This window comes from Schistocerca americana, chromosome 5 (genome assembly GCF_021461395.2).
Source record: "Schistocerca americana isolate TAMUIC-IGC-003095 chromosome 5, iqSchAmer2.1, whole genome shotgun sequence".
In the NCBI taxonomy this organism is placed as follows: Eukaryota; Metazoa; Arthropoda; class Insecta; order Orthoptera; family Acrididae; genus Schistocerca; species Schistocerca americana.
In genome coordinates, this window is record NC_060123.1 from 389,023,221 (window position 1) to 389,050,027 (window position 26,807).

The following is a 26,807-nucleotide window of genomic DNA, read 5'->3' on the forward strand; positions in this document are numbered from 1 at the left end:
CAGATGGTCTTGATGTCCATATGATATCGCTGCCTAAGTGGCTGTCACTACTGCCTAACGAAGTGGCCGTGCGGTTCTAGGCGCTGCAGTCTGGAACCGCGAGGCCGCAACGGTCGCAGGTTCGAATCCTGCCTTTGGCATGGATGTGTGTGATGTCCTTAGGTTAATTAGGTTTAACTAGTTCTAAGTTCTAGGGGACTAATGACCTCAGAAGTTGAGTCCCATAGTGCTCAGAGCCATTTGAGCCACTACTGCCTAAGTTTGCTCCATTGATGTTGGAGCTAGAGTTGTTAAACAGTAGTTGGAGCATTTGCATCTGAAGGTTTCCAATTATGAAAGCTTATTTCATAATGGTATTTGACAACTGTATTGACAGTTGAGTCAGCAATGTTTTTGTTACCAGTCACTGTTTACCTGTATTTATATCCACAACGTGTTATTAAGGTTTAAACCTCCATCTTGTGTTAGTACTGTGTGTGTGTGTGTGTGTGTGTGTGTGTGTGTGTGTGTGTGTGTGTGTTGGCTTAAGACTTTGGGGTAACCTGTGGGACTGTCTTTTGGAGAAACACACACACTATTTCACAACATGGCTTTGGAGAGGCTTACGACTAAAAACTAAATGTACCAGGGTCATGCAGTAATTAAAGAGACAAATTGGTCTGGGGAAAAAACTCTTAGTAGGGCAAGTTTGGTACTTTTATGGCTTGAAGTTGGCCTCACTGGGATGAGCCCTGATCAGCTGATGTATCAACATTGTTTTGTTTGTAACCTCAAAAATTCAATAAAGGTGGTGAGTCCACTTGAAACGTCCACATTAGTTGAACAACATTGTTGTTTGTTTTTTACTTGCTGAAGGCAAGAAACCAATGAATATATACTGTTGAATGTCTAAAGTTTATTCTGAAGGTTGTATGAATTGTGCAAATTTTTACAAGTGGTTAGAGCAGTTCGAAAATGGTTATGACTCGGTGATTGATGAACACCGTTCTGGCCAACAAGTTACAGTTTCAACTCCCTCTCATGAAAGTCGAATTGATGACATTATTTGTGTCAAACACCATGTGACTGTGGAAATGGTAGTTGGTTAGGTTCAAGTTAGTACTGTTCATAACATTATCTCTAACAAGCTGAAGTACCATAAAACATGTGCAAGATGGGTCACAAAAGAGTTGACATGGCTACACAAGGAAACAAGGTTGAGAGTGTGCACAGAGCTAAAGGAACGTTATGAAAGGGAAGTGAGCACTTCCTCAACAAAATTTTAACTTTTGATGAAACTTTGGTTCACTATTATGAGCCAGAATCAAAAAGACAATGCATGGAATGGAAGCACACCAACTCACCTGTCAAGAAATAATTCAAAACCCAAGCTTCAGCAGGAAAAGTCATGTTAACGGTCTTGAGAGATATTGAAGGTCCAGTTTTTGTTATTATCTCAAAGAGCAGCGTACAATGAACAGCAATACTTCTTGGATTTGCTGTTAAACAAGGTGAAACAAGCCATGAGAGAGAGACGTAGTGGATCTCAGAAGAGAGGTGTGATTCTCCAGCAATACAATGCACATCCTCATATTGCTCAACTAACCCATGAAACCATCGACAAAATGGGCTGGGAAGTACTGCCTCATCTTCCTTGCAGTCCTGATTTAGAACCTAGTGATTTCCATTTGTTTGGTGCACTGAAGGAGGTGTTACGTGGGAAGAGGTTCCAGGACAACGAGGACATGAAAAAGTTTGTGGGTAATTGATTCCAACATCAAGATAGAGTTCCTTGCAGCCAGAATAAAAAGGTTTGTAGCCCACTGGAACAAATGCATAAATGTCGAAGGGGATTAGGTTGTAAAAATAAACACTTTTTTCTGCAGACCAACTTGTCTCTTTAATTACTAAATGACCCTCATATATCTAAATGTGAAAATGAAACAACTAGTAGAATGTCTCCAGTGGTCACAGGCACATTTCTTTATCATAATACACCACATGTAAAACTTGTCATACTTTGTAAAGAAAGATAATGTCTGGAAACTGATAGGTGCAAAAACATTTAATGAAACACAAACATAATCTGGAAGTAAAAGGAAAATATAGCAAAACAACATTTATTCATGAATAAGTTTTAAAGGATTCTGGAGGTCTTTGTTTGAGTTAATTAATACATATGTAGGAATAAGTACTTCAAGTGGTATACAAATCTATTTCTGTGAGGTTTGTATAGCTTAAATTTCATACTCATTTATATAATCATGTGATATGTTGGAAACCTTATTATGTTGCTAACAGTGGTAATATTGTACATTAAAGATCAGTCTTGGCTGGAACTCATAGGTAGAATATGAAAGGGTTGCAAGAAAGAGAGCTCAGTTTAGGATATACTAGAGGTGTGGGATCATTAAACTTACGTCTGTTGTGTTATAACTAAGTAAATGCTGAATGAACACAGTGATACTGAGTTCAAGATGTCCAGATAGATATGTTTGTAGTAAAACAAACAGGTAGATGTACATCAGGCAGACATGGGTTACAAACTGTTGGTTTTATTTCAGTGAATCCATTGAGTCTTGTGAGTTAGATAAGTTATTGCTCATTTGGAAAATGTCGAAGGAAACAAGCAGATAACTAAATTAACTCATGGAAAATAGGAAGGGAGCATGGAGAAAAGCAAATAACTAAATTATTTCATGGGAAATATGAGGGGATGGATGGAACAGAGAGAGAGAGAGAGAGAGAGAGAGAGAGAGAGAGAGATTCAGATACAGTGGGGAAAGAAGTGATTGGAGGAGAGCAAATTTTTCAGAGTAGGGGATTCTTGAGATTACGTCTGTCACATATCATAACTAAGTAAAGGCTGAAGTATGCTTTAAGTTATGCAGGTAGATAAACAGTTTATGCTCTTAGTTGATATTAATATGGTCTCAAGCTAACAGGGTACAAGCTGTTGTTGTGATGATCTGTTTGTAAATGAAGCCATTCTGTTGTTCATTTGGGGAATTAAAAAAACACTCAGCAGTGGCAAAGCAATCAAAAAAATGTACTGCACAATCCCATTACTTGGTTGTATTTCATATCAGATTGTCAGTGTCTTCAAACGAAAAGGTATAAACATATTCTTTACCACTGACAACAAGTTTGAGCAAAAGTAACCTCACACCAGTGACACACGGATTCCACTTCTCCATACAGGTGTGTACATAATTGAATGTTTGGACTGTGGCTGTTTTTGTACGTAGGCCAGACAGGTAGATCATTTGAGATTAGATTCAAAGAACACATCACAGCACTAAAAAACAGAGTACTACAGAAATAGGTGCATGGATCAAAACACCATGCCAATAAAACAAGTATCATCATTCTACATATCCAACCTAAAGACAAAAAAGTAGACATCCTTGAAAAAATTACAATATACAAACGCCAAAGAAAACAACATTCTTCTTCATATTTATCATAAAATAATTAGTTATGTTACCATGATGTTCCCCAAATGTACAGGAGAATGGCCTCATTTACAAATATATAACAGCAGCAGCTTGTACCCAATGTCAGCTTGAGAGTACATGTATGTCAACTAATAGCATAAACTGTATATCCGTATGCATTATTTAAAGCAGAACCAGTTTTATTACTTCAGACTTTATTTAGTTATGACCTATAAAAGACATATCAAAAACCCCTGCTCTGAAAAAATTGCTCTCCTCCAGTCACTTCCTTCCCCCCCACTCTCTCTCTCTCTCTCTCTCTCTCTCTCTCTCTCTCTCTCTCTCTCTCTCTCTCTCTCTCTCTCTCTGTGTCTGTCTGTGTGTGTGTGTGTGTGTGTGTGTGTGTGTCCATCCTTCCCTTCATATTTCCTATGGATTATCAATAACTTACCTGATACACAAAACTCAATGGATCCACTGACATAAAACCAACAGTTTGTACCCCATGTCCTCCTGACATACATTACCCGTTTACATGACTACAAACATATCTATCTGGACATCTTTAATTCAGAATCACTGTGTTAATTCAGCATTTACTTAGTTATAAGCCCCCTCCCCGCCCCCCCCCCCCTCCCCCCTCCCCGCCGCCCCCCTGTGCGCTCCTGAAGGCTGGCCCACGCATCTGCCACATAACGGGTGACTGGATAATGTGTAATTCCCAACCCTGCATCAACAGGTAGGGTTTGCGCGTACCCCCTGGTAAAGGCCAGGCCCAGGGATGGGTGATTGTGTGAGCTGTTACCTTCCCAAATTGCCAATTTGTCCCTCTGTCAGGAGTTTGGGAAGTGTGACCCGAGGTATGAACAGTCACCTAAGTTGGAAGGAGCACACCATTGGAGGTGCTGGCAATCATGGGGGAATTTCTTGCAGTGAGCCAGTCACCATCTCAGTCCATGTCTACTAAACTTAAACCAAATGAGGCTAAAGATTCGAAGACTCTCCCTGCTGCACCTCAGTTCCTCCTGGTATCACATACTGAAGGACGTCAGTGCTTTGCTACAGTTAATCCGTTTATTATTCAGAAAGGTGTCGATGCAGTTGTCGGCCCTGTGAAATCCTGCTCTCATTTACGTAGTGGCACTTTGCTTTTGGAGACTAATTGTGATTCTCAAGCACAGCTGCTTGCAGCTTCCTTCCTCTATGGCTATCCTGTTCATGTCGAGTCCCATCGAATGCTGAATTCTTTGTGTGATGTTATTTACACTAGGCGGCTTGATGGTCTGACTGAGGGAGAAATCCAAACTTACTTCTCTGATCAGTGCGTGGATCGTGAAAATGTTGATGCATCCATAGTGCGCGCGCGCACACCACACACACACACACACACACACACACACACACACACACACTTTTTCTCCCGGTTGATTGAGTAGTGCTTGCATCGAAGATCAAAGAAGGCTCTGAAGTCATCACAGTCCAACCTTACATTCTGAAACTGATGCACTGCTGTCAGTGTCAACATTACAGCCACACTCAAATGTCCTGTCGAACCTGGCCAAATGTGTTGCTTGTGGTAGGGATGCCCACAAGAGCAATTGCCTGCCTCTTTCTCCTCACTGTATCAGTTGTAATGGTGGTGAAGCAGCTTCATCCCGAGAATGTCCCACATATCTCGATGTGTGGGCCTTCTGGGATATCTGGGTGAAGGAAAAAGTGCCTTACCCTGTCGCTCACAAGCTGTTGGCCAGTTGAAAGCCCTGCGATTTGCCGTGTGGCACAATACCGTTCTTGCTGCACTGCGCTCCACAAAGGACGTGGCCATGCAAACTTGCGACCTCATATTCAGCGCTATGGTTGTAAAATCGCCCAGTATCACAGAAGCATCTGCATCTGCTTCTCCTCCAGCCCCAAAATTTTTGCATCCTGCTACACAGCCAGCAGGCCAGAAGGGACAGAAGGATTACTCCCGTGAGGACTTTCTATGTTCCTCCACCAAACATACATCTGAGTCTTCATTTGCCAAATAAAAAAGCTCCAAGAAATCAAACAAAGGCAAATGGTATTCTCCTTCAATGACTTGCCGCACGATACCCTCACCTGGCTGACTTCCATTTCACCAGTGCAAACCACCAACCATTTTTCTGCCCTGGATTCCACAGGCCAACCCAGTGACAATTCCAATACCTCTGTAGATCTTATAGAGCAGGATCCTCCAGCCTCTGCACCCTGTAGCAGTGAGTCTTTGAAGGCTGACACCCAGCAACTGCCGAGGTGACAACCCTTCATTTTTTCCTCTCCTCCCTTTCCCGTCATGACTCTCCTCAAATGGAACATTTGTAGCATTAGATCCAACAAGGAGGAATTATGGCTGCTCTCAGAATCGCAACTCCAGGAAACAAAATTGTGTCCCTGCGACTGCTTTGACACCTCGCAATTCTTTTTGGTCCACTTTGACCCTCTCCCCTGAGGACAGCATTCCATCTCGTGGGGGAGTCAATGTGCTCATCCGGGATGGCGTTCATAGTCAAACCGTCTCTCTGAACACCTGGCTGGAAGCTGTTGCAGTCTGGATTTTCCTTCCTCGCGTTCCCTTTTCTCTTTGTACCATCTACATCCCTCCATCATTCAGTGTAACTAGACAGGCTTCCTCCAGCATATTGGGCAACTTCCTCAACCCTTCTTGCTGCTTGATGACTTTAATGCACGCCATCCCCTTTGAGGCTCTTTGAGAACCTGGCCGAGACGTGCCCTCTTTGCTGACTTTCTCAATCAGTTCAGTCTCATCAGTGCTTGTACACCCACATTCCTTTCAGACTCTACATCCAGCTATTTCCCGTGTGGTCCATTTTCTCTGACACATACTCAAGTGACCATTTCCCATGTGCTATCCGTTTGCTGACTCTTACTCCACCTATGTGTAAACCCAATTGGCAGTTTTCTGAGGCCAACAGGAGGCTTCACTCCTCCATTGACCTTCGATATCAACATTTCCCCAGTTACAATGGCCAGGTGGAATACCTTACAGACGTTACCTTACTGCCGCAGAATGTTCCATTCCTCGCACATCACCTTTGTGTCATGTCCCGGTTCCTTGGTGCACTGAGGTATGCTGCAACGCAGTCATGTGCGGAGACATGCACTCCATGTTGTTAACTGTCATCCTAAAATGGCAAACAGTATTTGTTACAAACAGTTGCATGTGCAGTGTTGTAGCATTCGTTGGGAAAGGAAAAAAAATTGGTGGCTTTCATTTACTAGTTTTTTTAATAGTTCCATTCCCTCTTCTGTTGAGTGGGCCAACGTCAAATGGCTCTTTGGGACGAAGGTCCGTTCCCCAGTTTCTGTCTTGACTGTAGCGGATGATGTCATTGTGGACCACATTGCTCTCTCCAACACCTTGGGCCGCTATTTCTGCGGAGATTTCAAGCTCCACCCACTATCACCTCACTTTCCTCCATTGGAAATGAATGGAGAAGGCTTGGGTGATTCCCTTCTCCTCTCAGAATCGTGAATGCTGCAATGCCGCCTTTACCGTGGAAGCTAGATCAAGCTCTCACATCATCTTGATCTTCTGCCCCAGGACCAGATGATGTTCAGATACAGATGTTGCACCATGTGTCTCTTGCAGGCAACCACTTTCTCCCTCATAAGTACAATTGCATATCGGCAGGTGGCACATTTCCCAGGTGCTGGTGTGAAGCCATTATCGCAACCATACCTAAGCCCAGTGAGGACAAACACCTTCCTTCTAGCTACTGCCCCATTTCTCTCGCCAGCCGTATTTGCAAGGAGGTGGAATGTATAATTCATGCCCAGCAGATACGGTGGCTCAAGTCTTGCTATTTACTATCCACTGCACAATGTGGATTTTGAGCATGCCATTTTGCAGTTGACCATCTCGTCACTTTGTCAACCCATGTCATGAATGGTTTTCTGCAGAAATACCAGACTGTGGCCGTGTTTTTTGTTTGGAGAAAGCCTACATCATCTGCTGGAGCATTGGTATCCTCTGTGCTCTCAACACGTGGGGCTTCCGAGGCCGCCAGCCCTGTTTCCTTCAGGCATTTTTAAAAGACAGAGTTTTCAAGGCACATGTGGGTTCTGTCTCATTGGACATCTTTATCCAAGAAACAAGGTTCCTTAGGGCACTTCCTGAGTGTCATCCTGTTTGCTGCCGCCATTAACCCTATTATGGCCTGTCTTCTGCTGGGCATCACCGGCTACCTTTTGATTGAAAATTTTGCCATTTATTGCAGTTCTCCATGGACTTGGCTCCTTGAGCAGTGTCCTCAGTGATGTCTTTACCATCTTTACTCATTCAGCATTAACAATGGGTTTCGCTTTTCCACTGATAAAACAGTTTATAGACATTTTGGGCAGTGCAGTGGATTTCTTCCATCATCTTATACCTTGGGCTTGTTGCTCTTTCATTCACTGATACTATGAAATTCCTGGGGCTTGTGCTTGATATGAAACTTTCCTGGTCCTTCCACATGTCTGGCCTGGCCACCCACTGTACCTGGTCCGTCAATGTTCTACGCGTCCACAGCGGTAAGCGGTACTTCCTGGGGAGCAGATTGGTCGAAACTAGACTACGGGTGTTTCATTTATGGTTCTGCATGTCCGTCCATGTTATACTATCTAAATACAGTCCACCATTGTGGAATCCATTTGGCCACTAGTGCCTTTTACACTAGCCCAGTTGAGAGTCTCTGCCAAACTACTGCTGTCATAGTGACATGATGTTCTCCTGAGCGGATAACCATGTCATTTGTCTGCCATTCATGGTCACCCTTCCTATGCCTCCTTCTTCAATGACTCCTTTGACTGCCAATGGTACATCCCTCTTCTCTAATACCTCCTAGAGGTCGCTTTCGGCTATTGCACCAGCAACTTACCTTCATGCTACCTGCCACTTTACCGATGTGTGCGACCCCTTCTGCACCTTGGCTTTGTGCAATAGCCCATGTGCACTGTGGACTTCGTTCACTTCCTAAAGACCTACTCCAGATTCGATCTATAGCTGTAAGTTTCTTGACCTTTGCACGAAACTTAGCAATAGTACTTTTGTGTACACTGATGGCTCTCTACTGACTGTGGTGTCACGTTGGCATTACAACTGATCTTCCCTTCATGGAAATGAGCTCCAAGGAATTAAACCTCTTCCAGTGGCTTGCCAACCTCCTTTTGGCCCACTCACAGTGAGGAGATTATTTTAGCTAGGTTGCGTATTGGACACTGTTGTTTTGCCATTGCCATTTGTTAAGTGGTGGTTCCCCACCACTTTGTACTCATTGTTATCAACCTTTGATGGTGCATGATTTCCTGACTGAATGCCCTTATTTTAACCACTTACATTCTAAGTATGTTTTTCCATTTGAATTATTGGCCATTTTAGTGAACATCACACGGGCTGTGAACTGTGTTTTACTTTTCATCTGTTGTAGCAATATGGCAAAGGACATTTACTCTTTAGTTTGGGACCTCCATTGTGTCTATGGTGTATTTTGTGGACCTTCCTCCTTATTCTTAGCTGTCTTTCCTTCCATCGATTGGGCTTAATGTGTAGTCAGTTTAACTCCTTTTTCATATTAGTGTTCTAAGGTTCTGACATGGGCCCGTATGACCTTAGTTGTTTTTGCGTCCTTAAAAAACCACATTTCATCAGTACTCAAGAATGGTTGCACAAGTGTTCTGTACTTGGTCTCCTTTTTGTATGAGCTACACCTTCCTAGAATTCTCCCAATTTAACCAAAGTCGTCCATTTGTCTTTCATACAACTAATTTTACATATCCATTCAATTTCATTTTGTTTTACAGTGTTACCCCTAGATATTTAATCGACTTGGCACTAACAAGCAGCACACTACAAATAATGTATTTGAAAATTACAGAATTGTTTTTCCTACTCAGATTCACACTAAATCAGAATTCTGCTCAAGTAATCCCGCTGCTCACCCAATCCTCATGAAAGAGTTAAAGGAAGACTGATCATAAATAGGAATAACCGAAGTTAAAAATGCATTGAGGAAAGTAGATGTTGCACTGAAGAAAAAGTCACCAGGCATTTTAATTTTCAGTATGCTTGCATTGCTTTAATATTTAAAGGATGGGTTATATACCATAATGCAAGACCTTCTATATCAGAGCGTATGAGATGATGATCCCTATACAAGAGATACAGGCACACCAAAGTTCAATGGGGATAAGCAATACACAAGATGGAATCACTGTATACATCTTCACCAAAGTATGTTAACTGTCAGGGTGCTCTTGTGTGTAACAATGAATGCAATGTGTGTACCATACTACAAATACCTGTATGGTTGATGAGGTGAGCTGCAGGAAGAGCTACGAGCTGCTTATTAGGAGAAGGTGGTAGTCGCATATGAGGAGCCTTTGTAGAAGTGAGTGTGTGCACTGTCCCTGCTACTTTCCATCTTAAAAATATTAGACGGTCAAATGAAACTTATCTGCAACGTAGGATTATAGTGACTGGATTCCACTCATGTCAGTGTCACTGCTGCTACTGCTGACTGCGGAGTCTGTGCTGTGTGCAATGCTTCTTGCATCGTTGTTGCTCTCTTTGTCACTGTCATCACTACTCTTTTTGTGTCAGCGACGAATTGTTCTGTCATTGTGTCAAGAGTTTGTTTAAGGAGAAGTTACTTCATATTGCAGTCACAAAATGCAAAGAGAAGTCCGCTTATATTTACATATTGACTGAAATGTTTCTTCCACAATTTTGATTGCATCATGTAGAGTGAAAGCAACATTTTTCTTTCATAAATGCTCTTTTACTGTAGCCCATATAGGTTTAGTTGTGTTTAAATCGTGCTGGGAAGCAGGTAATCTAAGCACTGAATGTCAGTGTTCAGCAAGCAGAACGTCAGTTTTAAATGTCTGAAACCTTTCTTTACACTACATGAGGAGGCATTTGAGTCACAGACGGGCACAATGAAAAAGAATGCTAGAAATATTTAGCTGTTCTTTAAAGTTCTAATCACGAAGCACTTGCCAACTTCTTGTTGCATTAAGTAAGCATTGGTCTGACTTCTGGTCAGTGTTGATTCTTCACTGATATAAGCATTGCACACATGTAATTCATACCACTTAATCACAGTAGTTAAATATTACTTTAAAATAATCAATCAGTTCACTTTAGAAAGGAAATGATTAGTCCAGTCTTCAGTTTTATAATAAATTCAGAATAGTCACAAAGTCTTCAGTTCTTTTTATGTTGTATAGTTGCTTGATCACTTCTGCGCATAGTGACATAGTTGGCATTGGTTAATGTCTTACAGATTTGCTCTTCTTTAGCATGGTTACCAAGTGGAAGGTGGCATCAATCCTTGAATAGTTTATTGATAACTGTTGTTGTCTTCCTCAGTTTTCAGAAAATGTATAATACTTCTCCAGTTCCAACCTCTCCTTTCTTTATTACATCCTTTGGATTAATGTTGATTTGCTTCTCAACTCGGACACCACATCAAAGGGTGGCACCAGTTCTAGCATATTATTTTTTAAAATCGTAATGAATTACTTCTGTTGTTATTTTCTTCGAAATAATTCCCATTTGTTTCAAATAACAACCATCTTTTAATATGATGCGTGCAGGTTTGGCAGGCTGATGGGTCAGTCATGTTTTGGCATTTCAAGAGGCATTATATCGAAGAACTTTACTGCATTCAGGAAAGTAGGACATCATCATCTGCTAAGTCATAACGTGGATGAAAGTGTATGTTGAGTGTGATCATGACAGATGGTCATTGAAGAGGATTGTGACAAAAATGAGAGAACAGGTGCAAAGTCAGTGCAGATCTGAATGTCACACTCATGTACCCTTTCAGTACTGAAACAACTTGAAGAGAGCTCCATAAGGAGGGAATTTCAGGGCAAGCTGGAATTCCATAACCACTGATCAGTGATGTGATGCAAATGCTCATTACAGGTAGACTTGGTGCTGAAGCCATAAAACCTGGACTATGGGGCAACGGAAGTAATTTGTTTGTCGAATGTGTCCTGTTTCACACTGTTTCTAAATTCTAGCTGTATTCACATTCCAAAAGTGAAACATCGTAGAGGTTCAGTGTTGATATGGGCAGCCATGCCACTGTATTTCGTGAGCTACATGGTTATTCAGCAAGGTCATATTACTGCCAAGGATTATGTGACCATTTGGCTGATCAGATCCATCCTGTGGCACAGTGACCAAGTAGGTTAGTACAGTTGTTAGCACACTGGACTCCCGTTCGGGAGGACGACAGTTCAAACCTACATCTGGCCAGCCTGATTGAGGTTTTCTGTGATTTCCCTAAATCGCTTAAGGCAAATGCTGGGGTGGTTCCTTCGAAAGAGCATAGCCAATTTCTTTCTCCGTGCTTCCCTAATTCGAGCTTGTGCTTTGTCTCTGATGACCTCATTGTTGATGGGATGTTTAACACTAATATCCACCGTCTCCTATCATGATGGTATGTTCCAAGACAACAGGGTGCCTGTTAACGTAGGCCACATCATCCAGGAGTGGTTTTATGAATGTGAGGATGAATTGTTGCATCTCTCCTGGCCACCACAAGTCACTGGATCTCAATATTAATGAGCCTTTGTGGTCTACTTTGGAGTGAAGGGTGTGTGATCACTATCCACCTCCACCACTATTACCTGAACTTGCCATTATTCTGCAGGAAGAATGGTATAACATTGTCTTAAAGATCATACAGTACTTGTGTTTATCACTTCAGAGATGACTGGAAATTGTTTGAATGCCAATGGGTTTTCTACACGCTATTAGGCATGGTTTTAGTGTTATGTTTTTGGTGTTTCCAAATTTTTGTCCAACCCCTGTATTCATGCTATAGTTGTATCTCGAGTTGTCAGTTTGACATTTCATATTCAAATTATTGCAGTGTTTTCTTATGAAGAGATGCTAATATGAACATTTGTTGTATTTAGTATTGTGTTTCCAAATTTTTGTATTGTATTTGAGAGTACACATTGATTGTTGCTCTTGTGGTCTTCATTCCAAAGACTGGTTAGATGCAGCTCTCCCTGCTACTGTATTCTGTGTAAGCCTCTTCATCTCTGAGTAACTACTGCAACATACATCCTTCTGAATGTGTTTAGTTTATTCATCTCTACGTTTCCCTCTACAATTTTTACCCATCCTCACTTCCCTCCAATACTAAATTGGTGATCCCTTAATGCCTCAGAATGTGCGCTACCAACCGATCCCATCTTCTTGTCAAGTTGTGCCACAAACTCCTCTTCTCTCCAGTTCTGCTCAGTACCTCCCCATTAGTTACATGATCTACCCATGTGATCATTAGCATTCTTCTAAGCAACACATTCCAGAAGCTTCTATTCTCTTCTTGTCTAAACTGCTTATTGCCACGTTTCACTTCCATACATGGCTACACTCCATACAAATACTTTGAGAAAAGACTTCCTGATACTTAAATCCACACTCGGCATTAGCAAATTTCTCATCTTCAGAAAAGCTTTCCTTGCCATAGCCAGTCTACATTTTATACCCTTTCTACTTCGACCATCATCAGTTATTTTGCTTCCCAAATAGCAAAACTCATGCATTACTTCAAGTGTCTTATTTCCTAATCTAATTCCCTCAGCATCACCTGATTTAATTCAATTACATTCCATTTTCTCATTTTGCTTTTGTTGATGCTCATCTTGTATCCCCATTTCAAGAAGCTGTCCATTCCATTCAACTGCTGTTCCAGGTCCTTTGCTGTCTCTGAGAGAATTACCATGTCGTAGGCAAACCTCAAAGTTTTTATTTCCTCTCCATGGATTCAATTCCTACTCCAAATTTGTCTTTTGTTTCCCTCTACTGCTTGCTCATTATACAGATTAAATAACATTGGGGATAGGGTACAGCCTGGTTTCACTCATTCCTCAACCACTGCTTCCCTTTTGTGCCCCTCGGCTCTAAAATGTAACTGCCATCTGGTTTCTGTACAAACTGTAAGTAGCCTTTCACTCCTTGTATTTTATCCCTGCCACCTTCAGAATTTGAAATAGATAAGTTGTAGGGTCAGTATTGCCTCACATATTCCTACATTTCTAAGGAATCCAAACTGATCTTCCCTGAGGTCAGCTTCTACCAGTTTTTCCACTCGTCTGTGAAGAATTCATGTTAGTATTTTGTAACAGTGACTTATTAAACTGATACTTCGGTAATTTTCACACTCGTCAACACCTGCTTTCTTTGGAACTGGAATTAGTATATTCTTCTTGAAACTTGAGGGTATTTGGCCTGTCTCGTACATCTTGCTCACCAGATGGAAGAGTTTTGTCATGGCTGGCTCTCCCAAGGCTATCAATAGTTCTAACAGAATGTTGTCTACTCCTAGGGCCTTGTTTAAACTTAGGCAGTATCGTATCTCCCATTTCATCTTCATTTACGTCCTCTTCCATTTCCATAATATTGCACTCAAGTACATCACCCTTGTATAGACCCTCTAGTACTCCTCCCACCTTTCTGCTTTCCCTTCTTTGCTTAGGATTTGGTTTTCCATCTGAGCTCTTGATATTCATACAGGTGGTTCTCTTTTCTCCAAAGGTCTCTTTAATTTTCCTGTAGGGGACATCTATTTAACTCTAGTGATACATGCTTCTACGTCCTTACAGTTGTCCTCTAGCCATTCCTGCTTAGCCATTTTGCTCCTCATGTCGATCTCATTTTTGAGACGTTTGTGTTCCTTTCACCTGCTTCATTTACTGCATTTTTATATTTTCTCCTTTAATCAGTTAAATTCAGTGTATCTTCTGTTACCCAAGGATTTCTATTTGCCCTCATATTTTTACAAGCTACCCATTCTCCTTCTACTATGTTTCTTTCCCCTGTTCTTGTCAATCATTCCCTAATGTTCTCTCTGAAACACTCTACAGCTTGTGGTTCTTTCAATTTATTCGGGTCCCATCTCCTTAAATTCCTACCTTTTTGCAGTTTCTTCAGTTTTAATCTGCTGTTCATAACCCATAAATTGTGGCGAGAGTCCACTTCTGCCCCTGGAAATGTCTTACAATTTAAAATCTTGTTCCTAAATCTCTGTCTTACCATTATATAATCTATCTGAAACCTCTGGTGTCTCCAGGCCTCTTCCATGTATACAACCTTCTTTCATTATTCTTAAACCAATTTTTAGCTGTCATTAATTTATGCTCTGTGTAAAATTCTACCAGGGGCTACCTCTTCCATTCCTTACCCCCAGTCCATATTCACATACTACTTTCCGTTCTCTTCCTTTTCCTACTATTGAATTCCAGTTCGCCATGACTATTAAATTTTTGTCTCCGTAACTATCTGAATAATTAAATTTATCTCATATTTCTTAAGTCTCTTCTTCATTTGCAGAGCTATTTGGCATATAAACTTGTACTAGTGTGGTAGGTGTGGGCTTCATGTCTGTCGGGGCTGCAATAATTCATTCACTATGCTGTTCATAGTAACTTATATGTTTCCCTATTTTTTTATTCATTATTAAACCTACTCCTGGGACTCATATTTGATTTTGTATTTATAACCCTGTGTTCAACTGACCAGAAATCTTGTTCGTCCTGTGACCAAATTTCACTAATTCTCACTATATCTAACATTAACCTACCCCTCAAATTGAGAGGAATCCTGGTGCTGGACATATCTTGCCCATTATAGTTCCTGCAAAACTTTGTTCCACCTGAATTACAGTTGCAGCATATATTATGGACTTGCACTATCTTCGTGGCTGATTGGTTTTAAATTTCTAGCCTGGTTGTTGAATAGGTCAAGGACAGTTTGAAATCTGATGGGTACTGTAAGCCTCATACCTGATACTGTATTTTCAAGCTCTAATTTTATGAGATTTTAAAAGAGAAATATAATTTTAAAGTTAAGTTAGGTGCACATTCAGGCCTGAGCCAGGGTAAGCATTCACTGTGAAATTGTTTTCTTGGTAGATGTCTTCAGAATACATCTCCAAAATTAATGTACTCTCTATGACCTAGAATACCATGCAGTTCTGAAGATAGTGGAATAGATGTGACAAAAACAAAGCAAGAAAATTCTTATCTGCCCCTATGCCTTTGATATAATACAATACAGTCCATCCAGTTGATAAAACTGCACAGAATGTCCAGGACAATCATTATTAATTACAAAAATGAGGAAAGATGGTGGCCATTTGTCTGTGAAATTTCTGTATTCCAGAATACCTTACAAACACTGTTAAGTTCAAATTAGACTCTTTGGTGCATGCACCCAGTGGGAAGGGACGGGGGGGGGGGGGGGGGGGGTTGTTAGTGTAGCTTGTTTTGATGCATTAATAGACACAAGTCCAAAAGTTTTCATTTATCAGAGAGGCCGGCTGTTTTTATTAGTAGTCAGTCAGTCAGGCACATATTGCTGACAAACAGTTTCATATACTTTCATTATTTTATTGGGTCATAAATAATTTTACCTCAAGACTATTACTGTCATTATAAATATTGGAAGCAAAGGCTTCAGGTGTTTTAGACTCACCGTTGTCATTCTAAGTGTTGAGTACACTAAACTCAATCAAGAACAATAATAACTTATTGTATGATGTTAAAGGTGTGTGATTCTGTAGTGATTTCTTTCAAAATAAAAGGTTCATTCATTAAGATGTGTTGATATTAACAGTTCTGAAAGGAACAGGTCTCATATAGGCATGCTCTGTTCACAACTGTGTCTAAGATAAGTTACATGAAATTCATTATATCTGCTGTTGGCCAGTTATATTGTCGTTTTACTTACCCAAAGATGCCCAAATGCCTTGCTAAGTGATAAGTCATTAAGAGGTCTTTCGCTTCTGGTTTGTTTAATATAGATAGACTGGTGATATTTTCTAGTCTTGTTAAAATTCCATCATGCAAGAAATGACAGTTTTTGTTGGTGAATATCAGTGGCAGAACTCCAAATGAAGAAAACCCCATAAATATCAATTTAGAGGATTTTCAATATTTTGCATGAGTATGGATCTACAGGGTGATTAAAGTTTGTTTCAAAATGCTGTAAAAAATAAATCAATGAAAGAACTGCTGCTTGGAGTGATGTCAGATCTGAATGGAGTATTGTCGAAGAAGAGAAAAATGCTGTGGAAAAAAAAAAGTTATGAAAAGTTTCCCAATAGGTGGCACTGTAAGCATCATAACGTAAAGGGTTTTGGCTACAAATGACAGATCAATTGCAGTATGATGGCTATGGTGTGAGTTGCACATTAAACTAATCATATTGTGTAATGTCTACATCTACATTTATACTCTGCAAACCACCCAACGGTGTGTGGCGGAGGGCACTTTACGTGCCACTGTCATTACCTCCCTTTCCTGTTCCAGTCGCGTATGGTTCGCAGGAAGAACGACTGTCTGAAAGCCTCCGTGTGCACTCTAATCTTTCTAATTTTACATTCGTGATCTCCTCGGGAGGTATAAGTAGGGGGAAGCAATATATTTGATACCTCATCCAGAAACGCACCCTCTCGAAACCTGGCGAGCAAGCTACACCGCGATGCAGAGCGCCTCTCTTGCAGAGTCTGCCACTTGAGTTTGTTAAACATCTCCGTAACGCTATCACGGTTACCAAATAACCCTGTGATGAAACGCGCCGCTCTTCTTTGGATCTTCTCTATCTCCTCCGTCAACCCGATCTGGTATGGATTCCACACTGATGAGCAAACATGTTTTACTGGCGGGTCATCATGAGGCAAATTCTGAACATAGGTAATTTTGTATGGATAGCAATGCAGGATGTTTCATAGAATTTTATGCTCCTTTTCCACAGGTATGTGTAAAGATCGGACAATGCCCTGTGCAATGCATGTTTGCAGACCACCACTAGAGCCCTCCTGCAATGCTGTGGCAAGATCTTCTACTGATGTTGGACCAACTGTTTCCCTCTCTCCCCTCTCTCCGCCACACTGCACCTGCCTTTTCGAATTTCATAATCATTTTCTCCAGACCCTTGCCAGACATTGGACCAATTTTTTTTTTTCCCCCCATTCCTTTGAGTGTCCGGAAGTTCTGGCGAACTATTGGTGCGCAGTCACCATTCTTCTAAAAGTGCTCTATGAGCAACGTGCAATACTGCATTGAGACAGTTATGCTGCGCATCTCAGATAGAAACTGAGGAATTTTGTTTACATACCGTTTCCCGCTTCTTTGGTAATATTCCAATGAAATTAAATGTCATTCTGCACCCGTTTCTTTTTTTCCCCCTTCTTCCAGCATTTTGAAACTGGGACTTGAACCTCTGAACTTAATGTGGTCATTGACTAAAATATCCTGAAAGTAATTTTTTAGTTTCTGTGTAGCTATGAAGATCAACTATGTATTTCACAATGATTTCCTGTGAACATAAGTCTTGGAGGAGCCGTCTGGAACACAGTGGATTGCCTGATCTTGCTAAATTACTGTTCATGGGGTTCTTTAAAGACAAATATGTGCTGGCAAAAAGTGTAAACAAGGAAGAAATGCCTGCCATCTGTTTAAAATGTTTGTGCTAACCATCATGAAGAATTTAGACACCTGAGCTGTAAATTACTTTGAACTGGACAATAATACTTTTTTAATGTAGCTTGTAAAGGGGAATTGACCCTTGTTTCTTACCATGATATGGGGTGGCAATGTACGATCTGATTGGGAACCACCCCTTTTCTATTATTCGATTTTCCTCAACTTATTATTGCCACACCCTTGCTAATATCTTCTGATCAAATTCAGTTTCTCAAAGTGCTGCAACTACTATTGGAAGTTAAGAGTATAAATCCAACATCCATTTCTGGAATTAAATACGATTCTTGTATATTGTACTCTTGCTTACAATGGCCATGCATTACAAGGTTTCTTCATTATTCCCTACACCCAAGACAGGATCCAACAATAGGGAATAAACTGCCCAGGGACCAGCAGGTGCTCCGAACATGTATTGTGATAATTGTCATCCTGGCTTGTAGATAAACTGTGTCCATCCATTTCATAATACATACGCATAAATAAGACATACATGCAAACAGTGGGTTACATTAATTCATTATGAAAATAAACTTGCTACAGTGGTGATCATCACTCATTGGTTCAGAAAATGTTTGTGCAACACATCACTTCACCAAAACAATGTGTTGCAGTTCACCACAAAATTCAAAAAATGGTGATGTGTTCATTTCCTATCACCTGCACCTCCCCATTCCCAACAACTTAAAATTAAATACTGTCCAAAAGTTACATATGATCAAGAAAAGAACATATTTCTTGAATAGGATATCTGGAGAGTTATTGATGAAGATACGGTTTAATAACAAGCCATATGACACGGCAGTGTTAAAAATTATGTGCCTGGAACAGTTCTATGGCTGGGGGGGGAGTGTGTATGGTGGCTGACAGGCTGTAATTCATCTCACCATTGTATTCCTGACATCATCTTTAAGATTCATAGTTTGCTTAAAAAAGTTTTGTACCACCCACTTGACTTGTTAAAGATTCCTTCTTTTGTTCATCCCTGCCCCTCTCCTGCACCCCCCTCTGTTGATGCTGTCCCACAGCCCCCACCAGAAACCTCTTTCCCAATACTATTTTAACTACAGCAGATCATTATGTACAGCCACCGGTGTAATGGAAGTGAATGTTAATGTAATCCCACATTCTTAGGGTAGACCAATAGAAGAAACTGCATCTCCATTTGCAAATGGGCAGCATAATGTTCAATTTGTCAGCATGTTACTGTTTGCACTTCTGTCACTTCATAGCATGAGTGGTTGCCCACCAAATTGTGAACATCATTTGAACATTTTACTCCCACTGAGAAAAATCATTGAAGATATACCTTTGAGGGGTCACTCATGCTCAACAGCACCAGCTCAGAGCACTACCTAGTAATTGTGGCTCAGAGGTACTTGTATGAGAATGAAACAGAACTGTCTTCCTGGAGGCAGCTGGAAAGGTTGTGTCAACACAGACAAAATAAAGCTGTCTTCACACAGTCAGTTTGGCTTCTAGGTTTCCATTGCAAACATCAGTACAAACATCCCTTCTTCATCAATGAGTACAGGATTTGTCTAACGCCTGATTATCATCTTGGAAGAGTGTGGACATGGCCAGGTACTAGTGCATGTCTGAGGCAAGCAGATTTAACGGGCAGTGGAGGGTCAGGCAAGTTTTGGGGGTAATATCGTGAACTGATGTTGGAAGCATCTCATCAGTACTGAGCACTATCTGTGGGCTATGCCGTATTCGGACAGTGTATTGTGCTCGCTTATAGTCAATATTTCATCAACAGTTTCATCAGTTGAGACAGTGAACACTTTCCACCAACCAGACAGTATCAGCCATATGGAGTGACCTGTGTCCTGTGCTAACATGAAACCAATTGAGCATGCTTGTGACCAGCTGAAACTTACAATGAATTGTTGTAGGAACCCTTGCCACATACTGGGATTGCTGTCAAAGACTGGGACAGACTTGAGCAGGAATGTCTCAACCCCCTTGCGGCAAGCTTGCCCAGGAAACAAATAAACCAGGTGGACCAACACTGTACTGAATGTTACCCAACAGCAGGCTTAGGTGCTGCAGAAGTGCAAAGATGGGCTTTCTTTTAACAGACTGCATCTATTTGTCATTATTTAGTTTTTATTTCAAAGTTACAGTTTTTTTCAAAAATCCTTGTTTTTTAATTCCCTGCTCCTCTTGAATAAAAATCCATAAGAATTTGCAAATATGCAGTTGGTGCAAGACTTTTTCTGTAGTTTAATTGGAAAATCACTGTCCAATCCATTTATTGGATATTTCCACCTGCAAGAAACTCATGCAAGAGAAAAGCTTGAAGCAGTCCTCCATGAAGAGTAAGTTTCCGACCAGTTGCACCTGAGAAAGTCATACTTCTGAGCACCTCTGGATCCCACAGTGTTTCTCTAACCACCTATGAAGATGTGACCTTCCATACAGCCCTCCAGTACAATGGCTCCCTCCAAAAGTACTCCAGAAATGCCAAACTGGTTCCTTTCCTGAAATTCCTGAGTGTAGATTGATCAAAAATAGAAGCTCCTAAGGCATATGTTCTACAGACAGTTGTCTTGTAGACATCACTAGATGGTATCATGCAGTTGAGACTAAATGTTGGTCATGGTTGACGCAAACATTCTTTGTATCTTGAAATTGTCATGGGAGCCTTAGAATAAAACTTTGCTGCAGAAGAATTCTGCTTTTCAGTAGAGGGTACAGGTAGCTTCTTGGTGGCATTAAATTGTAAACATCCCCAAGAGAGAACACCTTGCTCACAATGAAAATGGAAATACAACTGAGTCATCGTGGGTATAATGCACTGCTTTTCATTAGCTTTGAAACATAAGCGTATTCTGGTACGTGCAGAAAATCTTACTAGCAATTAAAATCTTGGCGTATGTTTTCTGTTTCCACCAGAAAACTAAAATATGCATGGTCATAATCACATAATTTTTTCTAGTCCTTTAATGTTTTTGTGTGCTAATTGTTCAATGTATAAAACTATTGAAAAAGGAAGATAACTATATTATGCTTGTAGATTCCATGTTTGGAAATATTTGCCAAATAAGATGAAACAAATGCAAGAGGGTACAAATCTGTACCCTCTTTTGAGAAGTAGTAATTGATGCTCCTAATCATATTTTCTACTCAGTGAGGGACTATTTATTCAGAAGCCATGACCAGTTCTTTTATTTAACCCTTTATTTTCTCCCAGTCCACTGTTAAAGGGGGGTCCATTGAAATATCACTTAAGCTATTAAGCAGAGTATTTAAAATCTATGCACATACATACACCGCATTACTTCTGCCTCCTGCCCATTTTTCACCCCCCCCCCCTCCCGCCCCCACTCTCCCATGCCATTTTCTCTAAACCCATAACCCATACTGTCTGTTTCAAACTACACCATCCCCTCCCTCCCTCCCTCCCTCCCTTCTTAGACCCAGGCACTACCTCACCCTGAGAGGGTACTCTAATTCTGTGGTATAATTGAATAATCTAATTAACTAAAGCAATGTGAACTGTGTTGATAGTGTCTGTTAATACCTATTTCAGTTGCTATTCCAATGGGCAACATCATTCCTGTACATCTAATTGTCTTAGTTCTCATGCATTGTTTTTCTGAAGATTTATTTTGTTTTCAGAAACCACCTCTTTATTTCCTGCATGGTGCTGGCTCTTCAGCAGACATTTGGTTAAGAGTAATGAAACATTTTGCTAAAATGGGATTTGAAGTTGTTGCTCCAGACATGTTGGGTCATGGTTACAGCTCTGCTCCTGACAGTCCAGCACTATACTCATTCAGTAATGTACTGAAAGATGCTGTAGAAATCTTTGATAAGTTCATAAGTGAACAGCAGAAATGTGTCATCATTGGTCATGCGTATGGGTGAGTAATGCATAAAATACTTATTAATTGTTCATGATGCTGCAGTTACAATAATCAGCACGTTCACTGCCACGAGGCCACTGGTCACCACAAACAGGGCCTTCCTTATACATGATGCCGTGTGCTTACTGGCAGCCACAGCAGACCCTGGTGCTGTGCCTTGGTCTGGCTTGACGGTGAAACATCCATCACTATGCATGCAGCAGTCAACGTGTAAAAATACGTTCAGGATTGCCGTGCATTTTTTGGTACTCTCAAGTAGAAAAGATGTGAAACTTCTCAACAAATTTTAATGTTCTGCAGTTTTAGAAGTCAGATTAAGGCTTTGTGTCTGAAACTCACACTTTGATATCTTAACAACTGTAAATCTGCAAATCTGAAGATGCACAAAAGAGAATAATTCAGGAACTGCTTATGATAACAATACTGTTATACACTGAAAAGAAGTCATTTAGTCTTGAAGATGGTCCTTCACATGTTTTAACTTAAGGAAGAGGATATGCTAAACATACCAGCAATCATTTAAGTGTGGAGAAAACATGTCAAAGAGCTTCTGTGTTAGCATACGTTTAGGGTGATCATAGAAATATTATTAAACTAATGAAAACTGAGGACACAGTAGCTAAAGGTTATCAAAAATTGTTAATATACTCAACAAAAATTTGAAAAACACAAAAATGTGGAAAATTATCAGGGACGATAGCATCCTAGAATACTTGAACAACCATTCCACTCGATGTTCCTGGAACTGCGGCAAAAGAATAACTCTTAAAAACTATTCAGAGACTAAAATCCAAGAAGACTGCAGGTGCTGATGAAATCCTTAATGAAGCATGTGAGTGAAGAAATAGCTAAAGCACTTTTGTGTATAGCAAACTGCTCATTTAAATCAGTATTTCCAGAAATATTAAATATAAGCAAAGTAGTGCCAATATACAGGAAAGGTGCCAAAGATGATCCAAATAACCATAATCAGCAGCTTTAATATTTGATTTCTCAAAAATATTTGAGATGCTTATTGACCCCCTGTAGGATTCGGGGAGGTGCACCAGCTCCAGATAGGATCCATCGGGTGGATTAACAGTGAGGGCCAGGGCCAGTTTGCCAGCCAGCCAGCCTGAATGTGGTTTTTAGGCAGTTTTTCAGTATTCAGACAGGTGATTACTGGACTGATACCCATGTCCCATCTCTGTTACACAATTTGCATACACTTCAAATACATTCTCACACTTTCACATGGATGACACAGATGGAATACACAAATTGTATTCGGGAGGAGGAGGGGGATGATAAGAAGGGCTGTCAGCCACCCTCTGCCACCAGTGTCTAACACTGCAAAATCCATATTAACAAGCTGGCCCTGTAAAGAGATAGAATAAGGCCAAGAAAAAGAAAGATTAGAGATGAAAATCAAACAGTGGAAACTCCAGGTAGGAATATCAACAATGTAGGAAGAGACAATTGCTACTTACCATAAAGAAGACATGTCAAGTGTAGACAGGCACAATTAAGACACTTTAAGCTTTCAGCCATAGCCTTCATCAGTAAAAGAGAGAGAGACACACACACCATTCACATACACACATGCAAGCACACCTCACACACGATTGCCAACTCCAGGATACAGAGTAAACTGAAAATGCTTTGAGAAACATAATATTCTATTTTAAGTAGTATGTGGTTCCCAAAGAGGGACATCTACAGAAGCAGCTACAGCATGTCTAACCTAACAGAATCTCATATGATGTTACGGTGTGAGCATCCACAGCTTTGTTGATATATGTTAAAAATGTTCTTTAAAAAATTTGTTGAAATCTTCTAGAAAAGCTTCTGGAAACTGCATTAGCTGTTAATAAGCCTTTATTCTAAGATTAAACATGACCAGTTTCACAGTATTGTAATAGCATATTCAGAGGAAGATCTACAAAACAGAGAATGTAAATTAGGAGCAAGCTACTGTATTTACCCAAGTATAAGACCACCCTGATTATAAAAAACTCGCCTTTTTTTAAGGGACTCCTCAAGAAAAATATTATTTTTAACATATTCTGACCAGTTGAAATTGTACCTGTTATGCCATGTATTGATTGTCTACACATTTTATTAATATTAGGAGAGAAAAATAATCAAAAAGAAATGGTTTACATTAATTTTCAGACCATTTTTTTCCTGCTAACCCAGTAGTCTGTATTATCACCATTTTTAATAATAATAGTAATACTAATAATAATAATAATAATAATAATAAACCCCGTGGAGGCCCGGGAAAAGAATAGGCCTCTGGTATGTTCTGCCAGTCGTAAAAGGCGACGAAAAGAACAAACCACTAATAGGGCTAACCCCCCTTTTAGTGTGATTAGTTGGTTCAGGACAGAACTAAAGAAGCCTCGGACAAGCGTCGTCATGGTCGGGGACGACGCTTGAACCCTATGCCCGCCCACCATGGTAATGACACTGCTAGCCAACTGGAAAATGATTTAAATCCAAATAGAGGTGTTTTGCAGGATATGCTTCCTGCAACCACCCTAGAAGGAAAACAAAGACAGAGGATGAGATGGTCAGATGAAGTTAATCGACACCTCATGTTCTGTTATTACCAAGCAACAAACCTAGGAACCAACACAACTGGATACAGATCACAAGTATACACAACATTTATTACCAGATACCCAGAATTAAATTTTTAACAGAACAACGGCTAGCTGATCAGATCCGTGTAATAATCAAAAACAACAGGATACCCCACTCAGAATTAGAGAACATCAAACAACAAGTACAACAAATACTGGAACAAAATAATGTGCAATCAGAAGAAGAAGAAGAAGAAGAAGAAGAAAATACAGTAATGGACTCAAACATCCCAGAGCAAACAAGCAATGAACTACACGCATCAATTAAACAGTCAGAGGAAAACGAAATCTTAAGACAGCCACCAGAACAAGCACAAATAGAACATGAAGTGACACACATGTTAGATATAGAAGAAAAATTTCAGCTGACATATATAGAATACAAAGACACAAATACAGACATTAGACCATTCTTGCAAAGACCGCCAAATAACCCACAAGTCGAAACAACAATAAAAACTATCAACACAATCATTCACAACAAAATAAATGAAAACACAACTATGGAAGAGTTACAGCTACTGGTTTATATAGGAGCACTCACTACACTAAATATATACACTAGGCAGAGATCAGAACCAACCAACAGACAGAAGAATCCCACAAAACCAGCATGGCAACACAGGCTACAGATCAGAATAGAAAAACTGAGAAAGGACATCGGACAGCTAACACAATTTATAAGAAATGAAATGTCAGAGAAAAAATGAAAAAGGTTAGGTAAAATCTCACAACAAGAAGCGACAGAGCAATTAGATGAAAAGAAACAGAAATTACAAGCATTGGCCAAACGACTTAGAAGATACAAAAAAAGTGAAAATAGTAGGAAACAAAACCAAACATTCACCACAAACCAAAAGAAATTTTACCAGACAATAGATAACACACACATTAAAATAGACAATCCACCAAACATAACAGACATGGAACGCTTCTGGAGCAACATATGGTCAAACCCGGTACAACATAACAGGCATGCACGGTGGATACAAGCAGAAACAGACACATACAAGATGATACCACAAATGCCTGAAGTGATAATTTTGCAACATGAAGTCACCCAAGCAATTAATTCTACTCACAATTGGAAAGCCCCTGGAAAAGATAAAATAGCAAATTGATGGCTAAAGAAGTTCACCTCAACACATTCACATCTAACTAAATTATTTAACAGCTACATTGCAGACCCATACACATTCCCTGATACACTTACACATGGAATAACTTATGTGAAACCTAAAGATCAAGCAGACACAGCAAACCCAGCAAAATATCGCCCCATAACATGCCTACCAACAATATACAAAATATTGACTTCAGTCATTACACGGAAATTAATGACACATACAACACAGAACAAAATTATAAATGAAGAACAAAAAGGCTGTTGCAAAGGAGCACGAGGATGTAAAGAGCAACTGATAATAGATACAGAGGTGACATATCAAGCTAAAACTAAACAAAGGTCGCTACACTATGCATACATTGATTACCAAAAAGCTTTTGATAGTGTACCCCACTCATGGTTACTACAAATATTGGAAATATACAAAGTAGATCCTAAATTGATCCAGTTCCTAAACATAGTAATGAAAAATTGGAAAACCACACTTAATATCCAAACAAATTCAAATAATATCACATCACAGCCAATACAGATTAAGCGTGGAATATACCAAGGAGGCTCATTAAGTCCTATCTAGTTCTGCCTTGCCCTGAACCCACTATCCAACATGCTAAATAATACAAATTATGGATACAATATTACTGGAACATACCCACACAAAATCACACATCTGCTATACATGGATGATCTAAAACTACTGGCAGCAACAAATCAACAACTCAACCAATTACTAAAGATAACAGAAGTATTCAGCAATGATATAAATATGGCTTTTGGAACAGACAAATGTAAGAAAAATAGCATAGTCAAGGGAAAACACAGTAAACAAGATGATTACATACTGGATAACCACAGCGACTGCATAGAAGCGATGGAAAAAACAGATGCCTATAAATATCTAGGATACAGACAAAAAATAGGAATAGATAATACAAATATTAAAGAAGAACTAAAAGAAAAATATAGACAAAGACTAACAAAAATACTGAAAACAGAATTGACAGCAAGAAACAAGACAAAAGCTATAAATACTTATGCTATACCAATATTGACCTACTCATTTGGAGTAGTGAAATGGAGTAGCACAGACCTAGAAGCGCTCAATACACTTACACGATCACAATGCCACAAATATAGAATACATCACATACATTCAGCAACTGAAAGATTCACATTAAGCAGAAAGGAAGGAGGAAGGGGATTTATCGACATAAAAAACCTACATTATGGACAG

General features: G+C 40.0%; 1 protein-coding gene across 1 annotated transcript in view; it reads left to right on the forward strand.

Moving 5' to 3' along the window:
- Window positions 1-26,807, forward strand: part of LOC124615453 — a 103,390-nt gene that overhangs the window by 27,267 nt on the left and 49,316 nt on the right. The window contains exon 3 of the mRNA XM_047143354.1: window positions 21,573-21,817. Within this exon, the coding sequence (XP_046999310.1) occupies window positions 21,573-21,817 (245 nt within the window). The remainder of the gene's footprint in view (window positions 1-21,572; window positions 21,818-26,807) is intronic.